General features: G+C 36.7%; 1 protein-coding gene across 2 annotated transcripts in view; it reads right to left on the bottom strand.

The window, feature by feature from the left end:
• The window catches only part of LOC136251911 (uncharacterized), a 33846-nt gene extending 22289 nt beyond the window's left edge, over positions 1–11557 (bottom strand). For both annotated transcript variants that reach the window (XM_066044303.1, XM_066044305.1), the window contains exons 1-5: positions 11186–11557; positions 7230–7346; positions 7117–7176; positions 6970–7031; positions 6641–6725 (exon numbers count right to left, since the gene is read on the bottom strand). In XM_066044303.1, coding sequence (XP_065900375.1) covers positions 6641–6725; positions 6970–7031; positions 7117–7176; positions 7230–7346; positions 11186–11506 — 645 coding nt within the window. In that variant the 5' untranslated portion in view covers positions 11507–11557. The remainder of the gene's footprint in view (positions 1–6640; positions 6726–6969; positions 7032–7116; positions 7177–7229; positions 7347–11185) is intronic.
• Between the last annotated feature and the right edge of the window lie 4175 nt (positions 11558–15732).

Genomic DNA, 15732 nt, shown 5'->3' with positions numbered 1-15732 from the left:
AGAAGAACTTAAAGAAGAATTTTAGTACTTCAATTATTTTTTGATTTTATTAGTAATTATACAAAATTAATTATATACATATATTTATTACATGCCCATTATTCCCCACAGGATATTTTTTGCAGCTGATCTCTCTACTGGGTGACTTGAAATGTAGCTGAACTATATACAGGATGGTTTCTTTGTAGCTGAACTCTCTACAAGGTAACCTCTTCTAACTGGTCTCTCTACAGGGTATTTTGTTTCTAGCTGAACTCTCTACAGGTGGTTTGTTTGCAGCTAAACTCTCTACATGGTGGTATCTTTGTAGCCGAACTCTCTACATGATGGTTTCTTTGTAGCTGAACTCTCTATAAGGTGACTTCGTCTAGCTGAACTCTCTACAGGGTGATTTGTTTGTAGCTGAACTATCTGCAGGGTGATTTGTTTGCAGCTGAACTCTCTACATGATGGTTTCTTTGTAGCTGAACTCTCTACAAGGTGACTTCGTCCAGCTGATCTCTCTAAGGTGTGATTTGTTTCTAGCTGAACTCTCTACAGGTGATTTGTTTGCAGCTAAACTCTCTACATGGTGGTTTCTTGTAGCTGAACTCCCTACATGATGGTTTCTTTGTAGCTGAACTCTCTACATGGTAATTTCTTCTCTACAGGGTGATTTGTTGTAGTTGAATTCTCTACAAGGTGGTTTGTATGAGGCTGAACTCTCTACATGGCGGTTTCTTTGTAGCTGAACTCTCTACAGAGTGATCTGTTTGCAGCTGAATTCTCTACATGATGGTTTCTTTGTAAATGAACACTCTACAAGGTGACTTCTTCTAGCTGATCTTTTTACAGGATGAATTGTTGTAGCTGAACTATCTACAAGGTAACTTCTTCTAGCTGATCTCTATACAGGGTAATTTGTTTGTAGTTGAATTCTGTACAGGTGGTTTCTTTGTAGCTAAACTCTGTACATGATGTTTTCTTTGTAGCTGAACTCTTTACAAGGTGACTTCTTCTAGCTGAACTCTCTACGGGGTAATTTCTTTGTAGCTGAACTCTCTATACGATGGTTTCTTTGTAACTGAACTCTCTACAAGGTAACTTCTTCTAGCTGATCTTTCTACTGGGTGATTTGTTTGCAGCTGAACTCTCTACATGGTGGTTTCTTTGTTGCTGAACTCTCTACAAGGTGAATTCTTCTACCTGATCTCTCTACAGGGTGATTTGTTTGTAACTGAACTCTGTACAAGTGCGTTTTTGTGGGTGATCTCACTGCAGGTTGATTTGTTTGCAGCTGAACTCACTAAAAGGTGATTTTGCTTGTAGCTGAACTCCTTGCATTGTATCTAGTTTCTAGCTGATCGCTCTACAGGGTGATTTGTTTGTAGCTGATCTCTCTACAAGTTGATTTGTGTGTAGCTGATCTCTCTGCAGGTTGATTAATTTGCAGCCGATCTCTCTACAAGGTAATTTGTTTGTAGCTGAACTGTCTGTAAAGTGATTTATTTGTAGCTGATCTCTCTGCAGGTTGATTTGTTTTAGCTGAACTCTCTACAGGGTGATTTACTTGTAGCTGAACTCCTTACATTGTGTCTAGTTTCTAGCTGATCTCTCTACAGGGTGATTTGTTTGTAGCTGATCTCTCTACAAGTTGATTTGTGTGTAGCTGATCTTTCTACTGGTTGATTTGTTTGTAGCCGATCTCTCTACAGGGTAATTTGTTTGTAGCTGAACTCTGTACAAGGTGCTTTTTTGTAGGTGATCTCACTGCAGGTTGATTTGTTTGTAGCTGAACTCACTAAAGGGTGATTTGCTTGTAGCTGAACTCCTTACATTGTGTCTAGTTTCTAGCTGATCTCTCTACAGGGTGATTTGTTTATAGCTGAACTCTCTATAAGGTGATTTGTTTGCAGCTGAACTCTCTACATGGTGGTTTCTTTGTTGCTGAACTCTCTACAGGGTGTTTTGCTTGTAGCTACTCTCTACAGGGTGATTTGTTTCTAGTTTATCTCTCTACAGGTTGATTTGTGTGTAACTGATCTCTCTACAAGCTGATATGTTTGTAGCTGAATTCTCTGCAAAGTGTTTTGTTTGTAGCTGACCTCTCTTCAGGGTGATTTGTATCTAGCTGATCTCTCTACAGGGTGATTTTTGTGTAGCTGACCTCTCTTCAGGGTGATTTGTTTCTAACTGATCTCTCTACAGGGTGATTTTTTGTAGCTGACCTCTCTTCAGGGTGATTTGTTTCTAGCTGATTGCTCTACAGGTTGATTTGTTTGTAGATGAACTCTCTACAGGGTAATTTACTTGTAGCTGAACTCCTTACTTTGTGTCTAGTTTGTAGCTGATCTCTCTACAGGGTGATTTGTTTGTAGCTGAACTCCTTACATTGTGTGTAGTTTCTAGCTGATCTCTCTACAGGGTGATTTGTTTGTAGCTGATCTCTCTACAAGTTGATTTGTGTGTAGCTGATCTCTCTGCAGGTTGATTTGTTTGAAGCCGATCTCTCTACAGGTAATCTGTTTGTAGCTGAACTCTCTATAAGGTGATTTGTTTGTAGCTGATCTCTCTGTAGGTTGATTTGTTTCAGCTGAACTCTCTACAGGGTGATTGCTTGTAGCTGAACTCCTTACATTGTGTCTAGTTTCTAGCTGATGTCTCTACAGGGTGATTTTTTGTAGCTGAACTCTCTTCAGGGTGATTTGTTTCTAGCTGATCTCTCTACAGGTAGATTTGTGTTGATTTGTTCATTGCTGATTGTTCTAAAGGTTGATTTGTTGCAGCTGAACACCCTGCAAAGTGTTTTGTTTGTAGCTGATCACTCTAAAGGGTAATTTGTTTGTAGCTGAACTCTCTCCACAGTGACTTGTGTGTAGCTGAATTCTGTGTAACTGAATTCTCTAGAGAGTGACTTAATTGTAGCTGAATTCTCTACACAGTGCATGACTTGTTTATAGCTGAACTTTCTTCAGGGTGACTTGTAATAATGTTCTGAATTTCTATAGTGATATATTTGCTTAACTCTCCACATGGTGACTGTCTTCTTGCTGAACTGCCTATAAGATTAACTGTTTGCAGCTGAACTCCCTACAGAATAACTTGTGATGTAATAAAATTCTATAATAAATTAGCCGAATGCTCTATTAGGGTGACTGTTCTATTAGAGTATCTCGATCTCGCATTTGCTACACGGAGTTGGCTTTCGAATCATAACTCAGTGGTTTGTAATCCGATTCTTCTGTACTACTGCAAGGACTTTCTATGAAGATTATTCCAGCTATACACCGATTTTCAGCTCATTGCTCTAAGCGGTTTGCCTAGTAGGCGTGAAAACTAATACTTTTTTATTCATAAAAATCGATCGCGTAATTGTGACACAGGTTGGGTTTTGTGTCATATCTCCGTGGTCTTTATCTCGATTCCTTTCAAACCACCAAAAGGCACTCCTACGATGGTTACTCCATCTACATAGCAATTTTCAACTCATTCCATGAAGCGGTTTACCCTGTAGGCGTGACAACAAATCGATCTTGTTTTACGCGAATAATCGGTCATAACTCCTGAACCATTCATCGGATTTGTACCAAATTTGATGCTAGGTTTCGCCTTTGTTCTCCCTTTCTGTGTGCCAAATTTCAAGGCGATCGGAGTACGCGTTTGCGTGTTATAGCAATTTTTGCAAGTGTGCGAAAAGACGAAGAAGAAAAAAAAAAACGAAGAAAAAAAAAACGAAACTTTGGCAGCTCGTATCTCGGAAATGGCTGGAGCGATTTCCTTCAAATTTGGAATGTAGACTCCCTTGGCTGGCGGACAACTGTGTAGCAAATTTGGTTCCAATCAGATAAGTGATCACCGAGATACAAAGGTGTGAAAATGACGTTTTCGTTCTTCCTGTCAATATACTCACGGTGTGGCGCGCCGGCTTCTTGGGCCGCACGACACACTACCGTGTGTCTTGATCACTGAAGAATATTGAAACCACCCTATACAATAGCAACTTAGTATATTAGTGCATATCATATTATAAGCATTGTTCTTATTATATTTTTTAAAGCTATTACTGTGAAGTCTCTCTAATTCAACACCTGTATCTAATCCAGAATATCTCTGTAATCTGACACCGTTTGCCGGCTGCACCAATGAAATAAGACTTTGTCTGTTTGATATTGCTTGATAATCCAACATCCCCACACAGTTTTTCAGCAAAATAATTGGTGATACGGTAACTGATATATAATAGGAAAATTCTACACAGGCAACTAAACTAAGTAAAATTGATTTATTGCTCATACATACCATATATAGGTACTGGTCATGGTGCAGGTTTTAAAATCAAAACATTTGTCCAAAATTAAAGTAGTGTGACTATTTATGTTGTACATTAAAAAAACATTGTCTGGAATGTAGTATCTTAGTAGTTTTCTTAATTCTTATTTGTACAGTTTACTGTGTAATGTCAATAGGGGTGATCAATATGCACAGATATTATAATGCTGTTTGGCTAGTGGTGTTTATACTGCTATTGTAAATACACTACCAATTCCTTTACTATCTTATTGCACCAGGTTAGTAAGCACTACTTAATGCTAGCTCCTTGTACTATCAATCACAACACACCAACATAATGCTTGGTATACTGTATATACAACTTAAGGATACACATAGAATGGGGCATTGTTACAGGGTGACAACTAAACATATACTGCATGCTTAAGTGTAGCTACTGGCTATTTTATATTCCATAGGCATTAGCACTATTTTAGCCAAGTGTTCTATCTTATGTAGACAAGTATGCAGTGCGTTTTACTGTACAATGTACATTCTATGTCTTGAAGTTAACTTTTATAGAAATGTGGTCTCTTAACATAGGTGGTAACTATATGACAGGTTCCACCTTACAATTGTAAATGATATCACATATCTAACTCAGTATCTAATAATTATGTTGGAAATATAAATCTGCACTATGTATAAGTACCATACTGCATGATGTGCGTGGGCGGGAGAAAATATGGCTACTTTTTGCTCTTATAAATGGCTATAACTTAGCAATAGTAATAGCTATGGACTTTCTTTAAATGTTAGTGTACTCTTCAGAGCAAGAGCATTAATTTGACACCAAGTTTGTAAATTTTGAACCATTTATAGGTGAGACAGATGAAAAACTGACCATTTTAAAGCATTAAATTGGGTGTAAAGGTCACCAAAGATCAAATCTGAGGTGGTTCCCTATCAAAAAATAACCTTTATGATACATACAAACTATGTGGCAAGTTTCATGCTTTTATCCAAAAGTTCACAAAAAAGGTCTTAGCACCCTAGCTAAAGACTCCAGTGACATTGTTTTCAGCATCTAGAAAGTCTACTTAGTGAGATAAACTTTGTTACTACGTTTCTACAAGGCTGGAAACAATGCTATGCAAAATTTTATCACAGAAATAGGCGATCTTTCATCACTGTGGTTCTATCAATTCTAGGCGATTATTTCACCTGTTACAGTCGGTTTAGTGGATGTTTTGCTGCTTAACAATCCTCTATACTTACAAGAGTAAAAATACCTCGCTTTAGGAAAGATGCAGCCTTTAAAACTTAAGACATCACTATCATTTGACACAAAATCGCTGATTTCTCGATCATAACACAGCGTATCTTTCCAATTTTTACGTCATTGTTGTAGTATAGTGGCTGCTATAAAAGTATGTTCTTATAATAAGAATAAACAGTATGGTTTGGGCTCCCATGAAGTGTAAAGGTCTTAGTCCCATAGGTTTCAATACATTTTAAGGCCTTTCAAAGGACACCAGATGTTGCACAACATGTAATAAATTAGTATTCATTACCATACCATGAACACTTTAGCTTGCATGGAATTGGACTATTTTGGTTACTTGAGTTTAATGTTTTAATCAGTGCTATTAAATGATTTATGGCATAATAATAATTACTAAAGGCCTAGATGGGCAAGCTTACTTGTAAAGTAGTTTTTTCTTGTAGAGTGCTAATTTCATGTTATCAGTAATGTGGGTGTGGCCCGTATTCAAAAACATGTGGAAACACTTGCTATAGCAGTAGTTCTCACTGTAGGCCAATGTTTTTCAACTCGTATTGTAGTGAGGATAACAAACTGCTTTCTGTGTGAGTGGTTTCATGACCAAATCCAAGTCGTGCATACCAATGACCATTGTCGCTACACAGTTGTAGTCCAGGCTACAGTCTAGGCACCTTGCCAACTGCCGGGGCTATATTGCGAATGTAGCCCAGGTGGTTCCTTTGATCTGAGGTATGAAAGTGATGCATTACAATTATAACTCTATATAGCCTATGGCTGGCTTTGAGATTTGTTTTTACTCATACTTCTTCTTATCTATAGACACAATGATGATTATTGAAGAGTACAAAAAGAACTGAAATCCACACAAAACAATCAAGCTATGGTGTGGCTTTCAAAAGTCTATAGATGAAAAAAAGTTGTGAAATTAAAGTGGTGGCTAAGAAATGGCTGCAATGATATAAATTTTAATAATGGCTGTGCATTCTTAAAATTTATTAGGCAAGCATTAACATCATTGCACCATTTCTTGGCCACCATCTTTAATTTCACAACTTTTTGCACCCAGACTTTTGAAGGCCGTATGTATGCAACTATACTAGTACATACTTGACAGGCTGATTGACGCTGGCGCTCATTTATGCGACAAACTGAGAAGAGCCGAATAACAGTTGGTTGGAGTAGTCCAGATTGACTAATGTTAGGAAGAAAAAAACAAATAGCAAGCAGCTCCATAACATGTACATCACATACTGTGTAACTATACACTCAAAACATCTGAGCATGTGTATCAAATCAATTTGTAACTGTTACAGTGCATGTCATATCATAGCATTAAAAAAGGAGAATGCAGTTATTAACTACAAAACAAAATTTAAAAAGTGAGAGTTACTTGTATCAAATGTTCATGATAAACTCTTGCTTATTTGTTTACTCACCGGCTAAATTCTAACAGATGACGAGCACAACAACCAGCTATATTTACAAACTTTTGAAGGTTCTGTAAAAAGGAAATATAATTACAATGCCACATTGATGTGCAATATGAAGCATGTAGAAATAACAGTTTGTGCGGCAAATCTTACCCTTTTACATGCTAAGGAACACCTAGATGGTCTAACAGTTTCACACAGAACAAGTGTACTCTATAATTAAATAAAGCAGATAAATTATTTAACAATCATTGATAGTAACTTACAACTTGCTGTAAGAGATACGAATAGCAACTTTGACTGCCTCTGACAGTACATACTAAGTCCAGTGATGAAGGAAATGACATCATAATAGGTATATCATCGTCATCGTCATCATCAGACTGTATTGTAAAAGATAAAATTAATAGTGTTTGCAATAACAAACCAGACAGTATTTGATGCTGGTAATTGCATGATGGCTTTAAGTTGCTCACTTAGCTCAACTTTTCATTAAGTAACTAGTAGGTGTATTATTCATGTTACATTACATTGTGAATATATTACAAATAAAAGTGCAGGTTTCAGGGACATCAGGGGCATCAGGGGTTTCAGGGGCTTTCTGTAACTTCCCTCTTCTTGTTATTTAGTTTACAAGCTAGTAGCAGAAACACTTTACACAAACGTTAAATTTGGGAGCTTGAAAGTGAAAGAAATAATATACAGCACAAATAAGCTGTACAAGAATCTGCACAAAGGCAACAAGCAATTCATAACCAACTAGATGGGAACTCTAATTTAGCTTCATGATAGCTGTATAGTTAAATGACTTACAAATACACCCAAGTTTACAACCTCAAACTAGCAATAGTTACTAAGCTGCATAATGCATTCATTGAGGAAGACAGTTCCTCCCAAAACATCCAGGTATGCTGTCACAAATGAAATTACAGTGTAACTGTGATGCAGTAAGGAAGGGGAGTAAATGCACCTGTGTACTATAAAACTCAAATCAGATATTAGCAGTTTGTACTCATGATCAAGTTTTCATGGTTCAAAACTTGGCAATTTAGCATTTTAGCTACCTCAATAAATAGCTACTCTGAATATTTACTTATTTGTTTATTAAGGCCTCACAGCACAAGTGCTGAAGGTCTGTAAGACATCTGGTCCTACAGCCTGTTTAAAGGTGTTACATTAAGTATTTTAGAGAAGTTGCAGAAAGGAGAAAAAATCAATGACTGGTCCTGGGAAGCCGCGATCCTGCAGCCATCCGATTTATGCTCGAACATTTACAGGAGTCGGCCAGACAGTCAGGATGTTTTCTCTCATGTATTTGTATCTACTGGAACCTATAGAGAGTGACTTATTATCTCAAAGCACCCCCGTGTGGAACCAAATGGACATTATTTTATTTATTAAGGCTTTAAAGCACAAGTGCTGAAGGTCTGTAGCACACCCAGTCCTACAGCCCTGTTCAAAAACTTGTAATATGCACACAGAATAAAAGCCAGTTCACTCAAACACTGTTTGATTACCTATATACTGGATCAGATAACAATGGCTGACCATTTCAGCTATAAAATTAATGCATTCATATTCACTGCTGCTCAGTAGTTTATTTCATCATCACCTTCAAGCTGTTTATGATACTAGTTTATAAAAGGAAACCATATATGTCAGATCAAAGTGAAAGTTGATCTGACACTACGAAAAACATGCCAAACTTGTGGGGTCTGAGGGTAAAACACTCCATGCAGGAAAATGTCAGATTTACATGATGATTGCATGTAAGACCAGGAGTTCATAAGCGCCACAAGGCGCAAAGGAGCGTAACACTCAGGATATAGCTGTGTTTTACCTTTTGTGAAATGCCTTTGTAGCTACATGTCCTTATAGAGACAGCAGTAATTGCCTGGGCTGTGCTGGTTATGTTAACAGGTGCTACTGTTAGCAGTTAATATGCAGCCATAGAATTTTAATACTGGTAGGGTAGTTAAAAGAATGATGATTTCAACGAAGTTCTGTTTCTTGTCCCCTACAGCACAGAGAGCTTATAAAATGGTTACTTAGTTTATTTGTACAATATTGTAAGAGTTGTTCAGGCTCTTTTAGTTTACAAATAGCACACAAATACTTAGACTCATGCCAATATCAGAAATATATGTTGTTATTGTACCTGCAGTGATGGTATATGTATATACAGAGTTGGGGTAGTAACTTCAACTAGTTACTAGTTACTTATTACTCTTATCCCAACTAGAAGTTACATTACTAGTTACTTTCAAGTGCTTGTTTATTAATTTTTGTAACATGTTTTTATGACTATTATACTCAGATATTCCCTAGCAAGGGAAGAAATTCACTTCCTGAAAATAATAATTCTGTGGCCATTTCAGCTCAGTTTTAACTATTGTTCTGTCTTCTGTTACACAAGCTGAACTATGAAGAACAGTACACAGAATGTGTATACTTAACGTGACTGTAGCATGTATGATATTGAAGAGTGTCCTGGCTTTTAAAGCATGATTACTAGTTACTATTGTAACTCAGTTACTTTTTGGACAGTTATTCCTAGCTCAACTCTGTATAGTTGGCTGGCATGATTGTGGTGGCCAGCTCTAGCTACTTTCTACAGATCTGAAAAATTTTTAATGTCCAATAGAACCTCGCCACAAAATAACATTGTGCGTTTAACTTGGAATTGCTTCACCATCCAAACCCCTATGGGAATAAAAATCGATATGATGTTTGTCCATAATTATTTGGAAATCTTATTTTTAGCATGCACTTTACTGTATATTAGGGATCATGGTAGTTTGAAATTGGGCTTTCTTGTCCAACAATATCACCCTAAAAACAGCCCAGCTTGGCAGTGCATAGACAAGCCCATAAACGTCTTCAGAGTGACCTTAAACCCTTTCTACAAATTTCTGTGCTGATTGACTGAATAAATAAATAAATAAATAATTAACTAACTAACTGATGCCTCCAGCCAAACATAACTTGATAATGGATTAGGCTATGGGCTTGATTTCTCCACTTGGCTTTTTCTTCACTGTTCGACGTAGTTTTGTCCTGAGATGAGCTGTTTTGCCAACTGCAGTACGTACAATACACACATTATGGACTTCCCTTTACCCTCCTTTGTGTTCCAGTTCTTTACACAAGATGTCAATTCATGGTAGCATGATATGGTTTCCCTGACTATTATGTTTATTGCTTGTAGCGAATGGATCGAATGTAGAGATGCTTCTTGTACTGTTCTTCATTTGTAACGCTGTGGAACATAGCTGAAAATGAAGCATGGCCACTTAATGTTTCAGTAATTGATTACTAGGGCACATGGTACGGATAGCTATAGCCAGAATTTTGCTATAGCTAGCTGTACATTTGTATACAAGCATACATTGCTGTTCTGTTATTGAAATTCTTTATAAAGAGATGACAAAATCAAAACAGTGGTCCCACTTTTATCTGATTTTTCAACTCTTTAAAGAATTTCAATAACAGAACAGCAATATATGCGCATTCCATTAGCAAATAGGATTGTGCAAATGTATAGATATAATATTTTATAAAGCTATTATGGGATGTCATGGACTATTCATTTACAAACAGGAACTATTAACCTTCGGGAATGTGGTTAGGAAAAAAAGTTATTCATTATAGTAAATGCAATGAATTTTAATTTTGCAGATTGTCAAAATTAGCTGTCCATACAAAGGGGTGCAGGATGAGTTCATGGTAACGCCCCTTCTGATATCACTTCATACATCCTAAAGAATCACTGTACCAAATTTGGTGCTTTAATCCACTCTGTCACGTTCAAATCCATAAGGAACCACACTACTAGAAGCAGCTGTAATTTCAAGATAGTCCAGGCTACTAGTTGGCTTCATAATTCTATTTTCCACAGGTAGCCCTCAGCTGGAGAAAATTACCCTTTTCAGTTAGCCAAAGCACTGTGAATGCCAAAGAAGCCAACTCCATAGTATTTCTGAGATTGGCAGTCAATGGCTATTGAGCATATAAAAAATCCAAAATTTAAAATTGAGCTGGAATGCCTATTATAACACTTTACCCCTCTCGGTTAATTAACTCGGCCCCATCCCTTGATCACTTTTGTACTGAATAATTTACGTACAATGTAGCACACCTGTTCATATATAATCTGTTGCACAGTAATTAATGTAATCTAATAATAATAATAATATAAGTACAGTAGACAATAGTATCTTACTGTACATGCATCTGAGAGCTGAAGGTTGAGTTTTCTGCAGCTTGGTGTGCAGAACTCTCGCAGGTCACTGTTCAGTGGTAGTTGGTAGTTAGGAAGTTTCTCTGCAACGCTCATCACAGCTTTGAAACATGGCTGGTTGGCAGCAACAGCTAGTTGGGCATTGACACATTCTAGGGAAGGAGTTACGCCGTTCCCTGATCCTGATCCAGACGCATCTACATCTACACTCATACTATCATTCATATTGTCATATTTTCCACTAAGACACTCAAGAGGTGCATTGACAAGAAAAATCAATGATATGAACAGCACGAAGGTCATCTTCTACAGGTTTATACGAATCTAGCTGGAGGTCTCTGAAACTACTTAAAAACCCACACTTTATACCATTGTTACGAAGCCATACAAAGAAACACTGTACGCCAATTAACGCATTTAAATTTTCGCGTGTTTATGTTTTGCATATAATATATATAGACGAAGTGGAAGAACATTCCACAAACAAGGCAAGCAATCAAAATAGGAACCCCTATATTTAGGTTATTAGTATATACATGATGTATAAATTTGCTTGTGGAAGAAGACCTGATGTGTCCATGAGTAAATGTAATGTAGCTATATTAAAATTCTGTGTGGGTGACTTCAGTGACTAAATCACAAACAAAATATCTTGGATCTCAAAAAATAGTTTGTAATAGTCTGCCGCAGTTCAAGTAGCCTGGATTTATAAGTAGTTGTGTACAATGTATTTGCTGCACAGCACTGAGTATTTAAGATATCCTTAATTAGGTACGATCGCCATATTTGTGAGTAGTAAGTAAGGTGGGGACAAACTTGTTTACCTAATAAACAATGATTGAAGCTAATGTACGGAGTCAGTGATTTGTATGTTTTGGATACTGTTAAGTTTTAATGATTGACCTATCAGTCCCAATTAAGTCTTTTTGGGTCTAATGACACTCTACTTTATTAGATGAAATAAGATATCTATAGAGTTGGAGGTTAATTTGAATAAAGGATTATGTACGTACACATTTGGTAAAGTTGCGAGTTAGGTGAGAGAAGGAAGATTGGTAAAAATAGAATCAACACCTCGCTGCAGCTTAGCGCACTCCTCTTCAGACGTAATACTTTTGAAATATTTCTTAATTGCATGTCATCAGTAAATTTCAACACTCAGCTAGACTACTGTTCATGTTAACAAGGGTCCTAATATCCTGGGGGACTCCACATAGACTGGTAATGTGTTATTGATGAGACACCTGCTGTACTTGGTTGGTGAGATAACATTCAAACCATGACCACAAAGTGCCAGTGATGCCAAAGGACCAAAATTCATTTAGTAAAAATAGAGAAGCAGTATCAAAGGCTTTACGTAAATCCAAGTATATAGTATCAATTTGTGTTGGACTGTTGGTCAAGAAGTCAAAGAATATTAAGAGCTGTTGTAACGTGAAAGCTTTTATGAAGCCAAACCGATAGGGACTAATTTGAGTAACTAAGTGGTTTACTATTTCATTGAATACCAGTCACTCAAGTACCTTGGATGTACTGGAAAGTAATGAAATCAGTTGATAGTTCTTGACCAAGGTTTTGTTGCCAGTTTGAAAAATTGGGGCAATCTTGTGAATCTTCCAGCTCACAGGAATACTTGCATGTTAAAGAGATGTTGTAAATAGCTAGGTGGTGTAATGACAGCAAATTAAAATCAGTCTAGTGCACAAATTTGGAAAATCTTTGGAGAAATCATGGAGATTATTGCCAAGTGCTTTTTTAGAACCCAGGGACACAAGGGCTTCTAAATTAAAATGTGTGGTCAGTACTGGATGGTTCAGATGAGCCTAAGAAAACTATAAACACATCACATGCACTTGTGGGCTGCCAGTGACTACCATCCATATAATTAATGGACCGCCAATGTACAACCTTAGATTATGGTACAACTCATTTCAAAACTGTGTGGTAAACTGATATGGCTAGTATGCTGGTAAAGTGTGCTGATATGAAGCCAGAGTCATTGGCCATCAGTAAGTTGAAAGAAAATATATAGTTGCAATACAATTAACAAAGTAATTCACCTTAAGTGTATTGAAAATGAAACAAGACTTTGTGACTGTCACCATAAACTACCACAACAGCACAACTGAACCATAAAATTAACACAGTAATTCTGAGTCACCTTTAACAGATTGAAAATGAAACAGGACTTTGTGACTATCACCTTAAAGTACCACCACACCACACTTCATAAATGAACACCACCAAGTGTAACCAACACTGATAATTATGTGGTTTGCCACAATTACAGAAGTGCTGTGCTGACACATACTGTAACTAATTATAGTAAACAGTAGTAAAACTACAACACCACATTTTATAAATGAACACCACTAAGTGTAACCAATACAATTACACAATTATGTGGTTTGTCACAACTAAAGAAGTGTTGAATTGGCGTATCTATTTATAGTACATGCATAGCTCAATTGATAAGCACTAATGGATGTGGCATTCCCCAAAAGTTATGTTTCTCATATTTTTATAGCTAGCTATGTATAAGATTAATAATTTGTTCAAAAGAGCCTATGTACTGTGTAGTATAATGATAACATTTCGGTTATGACATTAACTTACTGCTTCAATGTGCATAAGTATAGTCACTTGAGGTATATACAAAAATAGAATCCTCCACTATTGTCAGACATTTGGTTATCAACAATAGCTAGCTAAGAAAATGAATAGCCACATAATAGAACACAATTATGTTTAAAAGTGCAGTTGTTTACTGCTTTCTTTGCCAATTCTTGTTATACTTTGCTGTAACATTACCATGGTGATTTTTGTGATTTGCTGCAAATTCCACTACTGGGTAATGACAGATGCACTGGAGTCATCAAGACTTGTTTTATTTTCAATTCACACTTTGTGAATTGTTAAGAAAGTGTGAAACTTGTATCGTTATGAATATGATTAGGCAGTGCAAAGTTAATTATGTGTTTCTGGTCCTACCAATTCCCAAAAATTGACCGGGTGACCAGGCTTTTTTGGCAACTTTTTGATGTGATACACTACATTCATAGCAGCACATGGAATTATAGGGAAAACAAAGTTATTTTATAAAGTAGTATATCCTTATAAGGAAAGAGTGTTTACAAGACACGAAAACCTTTCAACAGATATGATTATTATATGGTGATTGCACAATTTATTCAGCAAAAAATGACAAGGAAGGGAACCAGAAACATATTATTAACTTTTCTTGGCTTTACCATTGATAGATTTTCAAGACAAATTAGCTATGACTTGATCAGGAGTTTATAAGCACCGCAAGGCTCCTGCTTTGGTATACAATGAAACTGAAGCAACTGTTAATTAAGTGCAAGTATGAGTGTATGATGTATGTAAAATATTATGCAGCTTGAAAGCATGCTGTATCGTAGTATGGTTTTGATGCCAGAAATGTCCATACATATATTTCTAGAATATGAATAAACATGTACAGGATATGAGTCTATACGTATAATAATACAGAAATAAATGAGACAGAGCCTGTACACCCTGCTCCTAGAATATATCTGTGCTAAGCTTACGTATATAATGTCATTGTTCTTGCAGTTGTCAAATAGCTTCTTAAATTTGTCAGTTGACTGGGAAGGAAGTCCTAGATCTTCACTATGTGGTGTGAAAAAATAACTACAGGAAATACCTGTAGTATACGTACGTATATTAATCCTCTTGCCTTAAGACAGTAACATTAACATGCATAATCGTAAATTTACACATTGGAAAATAATGTAACAGAGAGCATGAAACCAAGAATTATTTACCTGAGCAAGGAGAACTTTCCATGAACTCTTGTCTCCTTCGTGGATAATTCGTTAATTGAAAGTAGATGGGAGTGGAACTACTAAAGAATCTAAAACGTCTGATCCATCAAGGATTTCTACTATAATTTTGATCTTCAACAGGTGCTGTTTCACTATAAATTGCTACATATCTATAATCGCTTCATCTACTGGGGTGTAGAATATAACAGTTATAACATGATTACTTGGGATAAGACAAAATATATGCACTCGTGCCGTTGTGTGCATATTTTTTGTCATATCCCTTGTAACCATGTTATAACTATAATAGTTCACTACAATGAGAGAGCTGTAGCAATGTGATGCTTTGATATGCATATACCCATTTCAGCCTAGGACAATGACTACCAATATACATCCAGGCCAGCTTTCGTTTGTGCTGCGAGCTTCATCAGATACATTACCAACTCCGTTAAATTTACGTCGCTGGCATATACAAACTGGTGCAACTTGTTCACTTTGTTTGTCACCTCGTCCAACTTGTCACCATGTGCTAAATGGGTGTCCTGTGGCTTTGCAGCAAGGCAGGTTTACTTTTCGTCATGATGCTGTTTTATTATGTTTGATGTCTGAGTTGCAAGCTTGTTTGGATAATGTAGAAATATTTGCTGATTTGGATGGCAAACGTGCGTCTGACTCTCCTCCTGCCACCATTCCCCCTGCTGTACTAGTGTGTTCTCA

The sequence above is a fragment of the Dysidea avara genome, chromosome 3 (assembly GCF_963678975.1).
Source record: "Dysidea avara chromosome 3, odDysAvar1.4, whole genome shotgun sequence".
Lineage (NCBI taxonomy): Eukaryota > Metazoa > Porifera > Demospongiae > Dictyoceratida > Dysideidae > Dysidea > Dysidea avara.
This window is presented reverse-complemented; position numbering and strand designations above follow the sequence as displayed.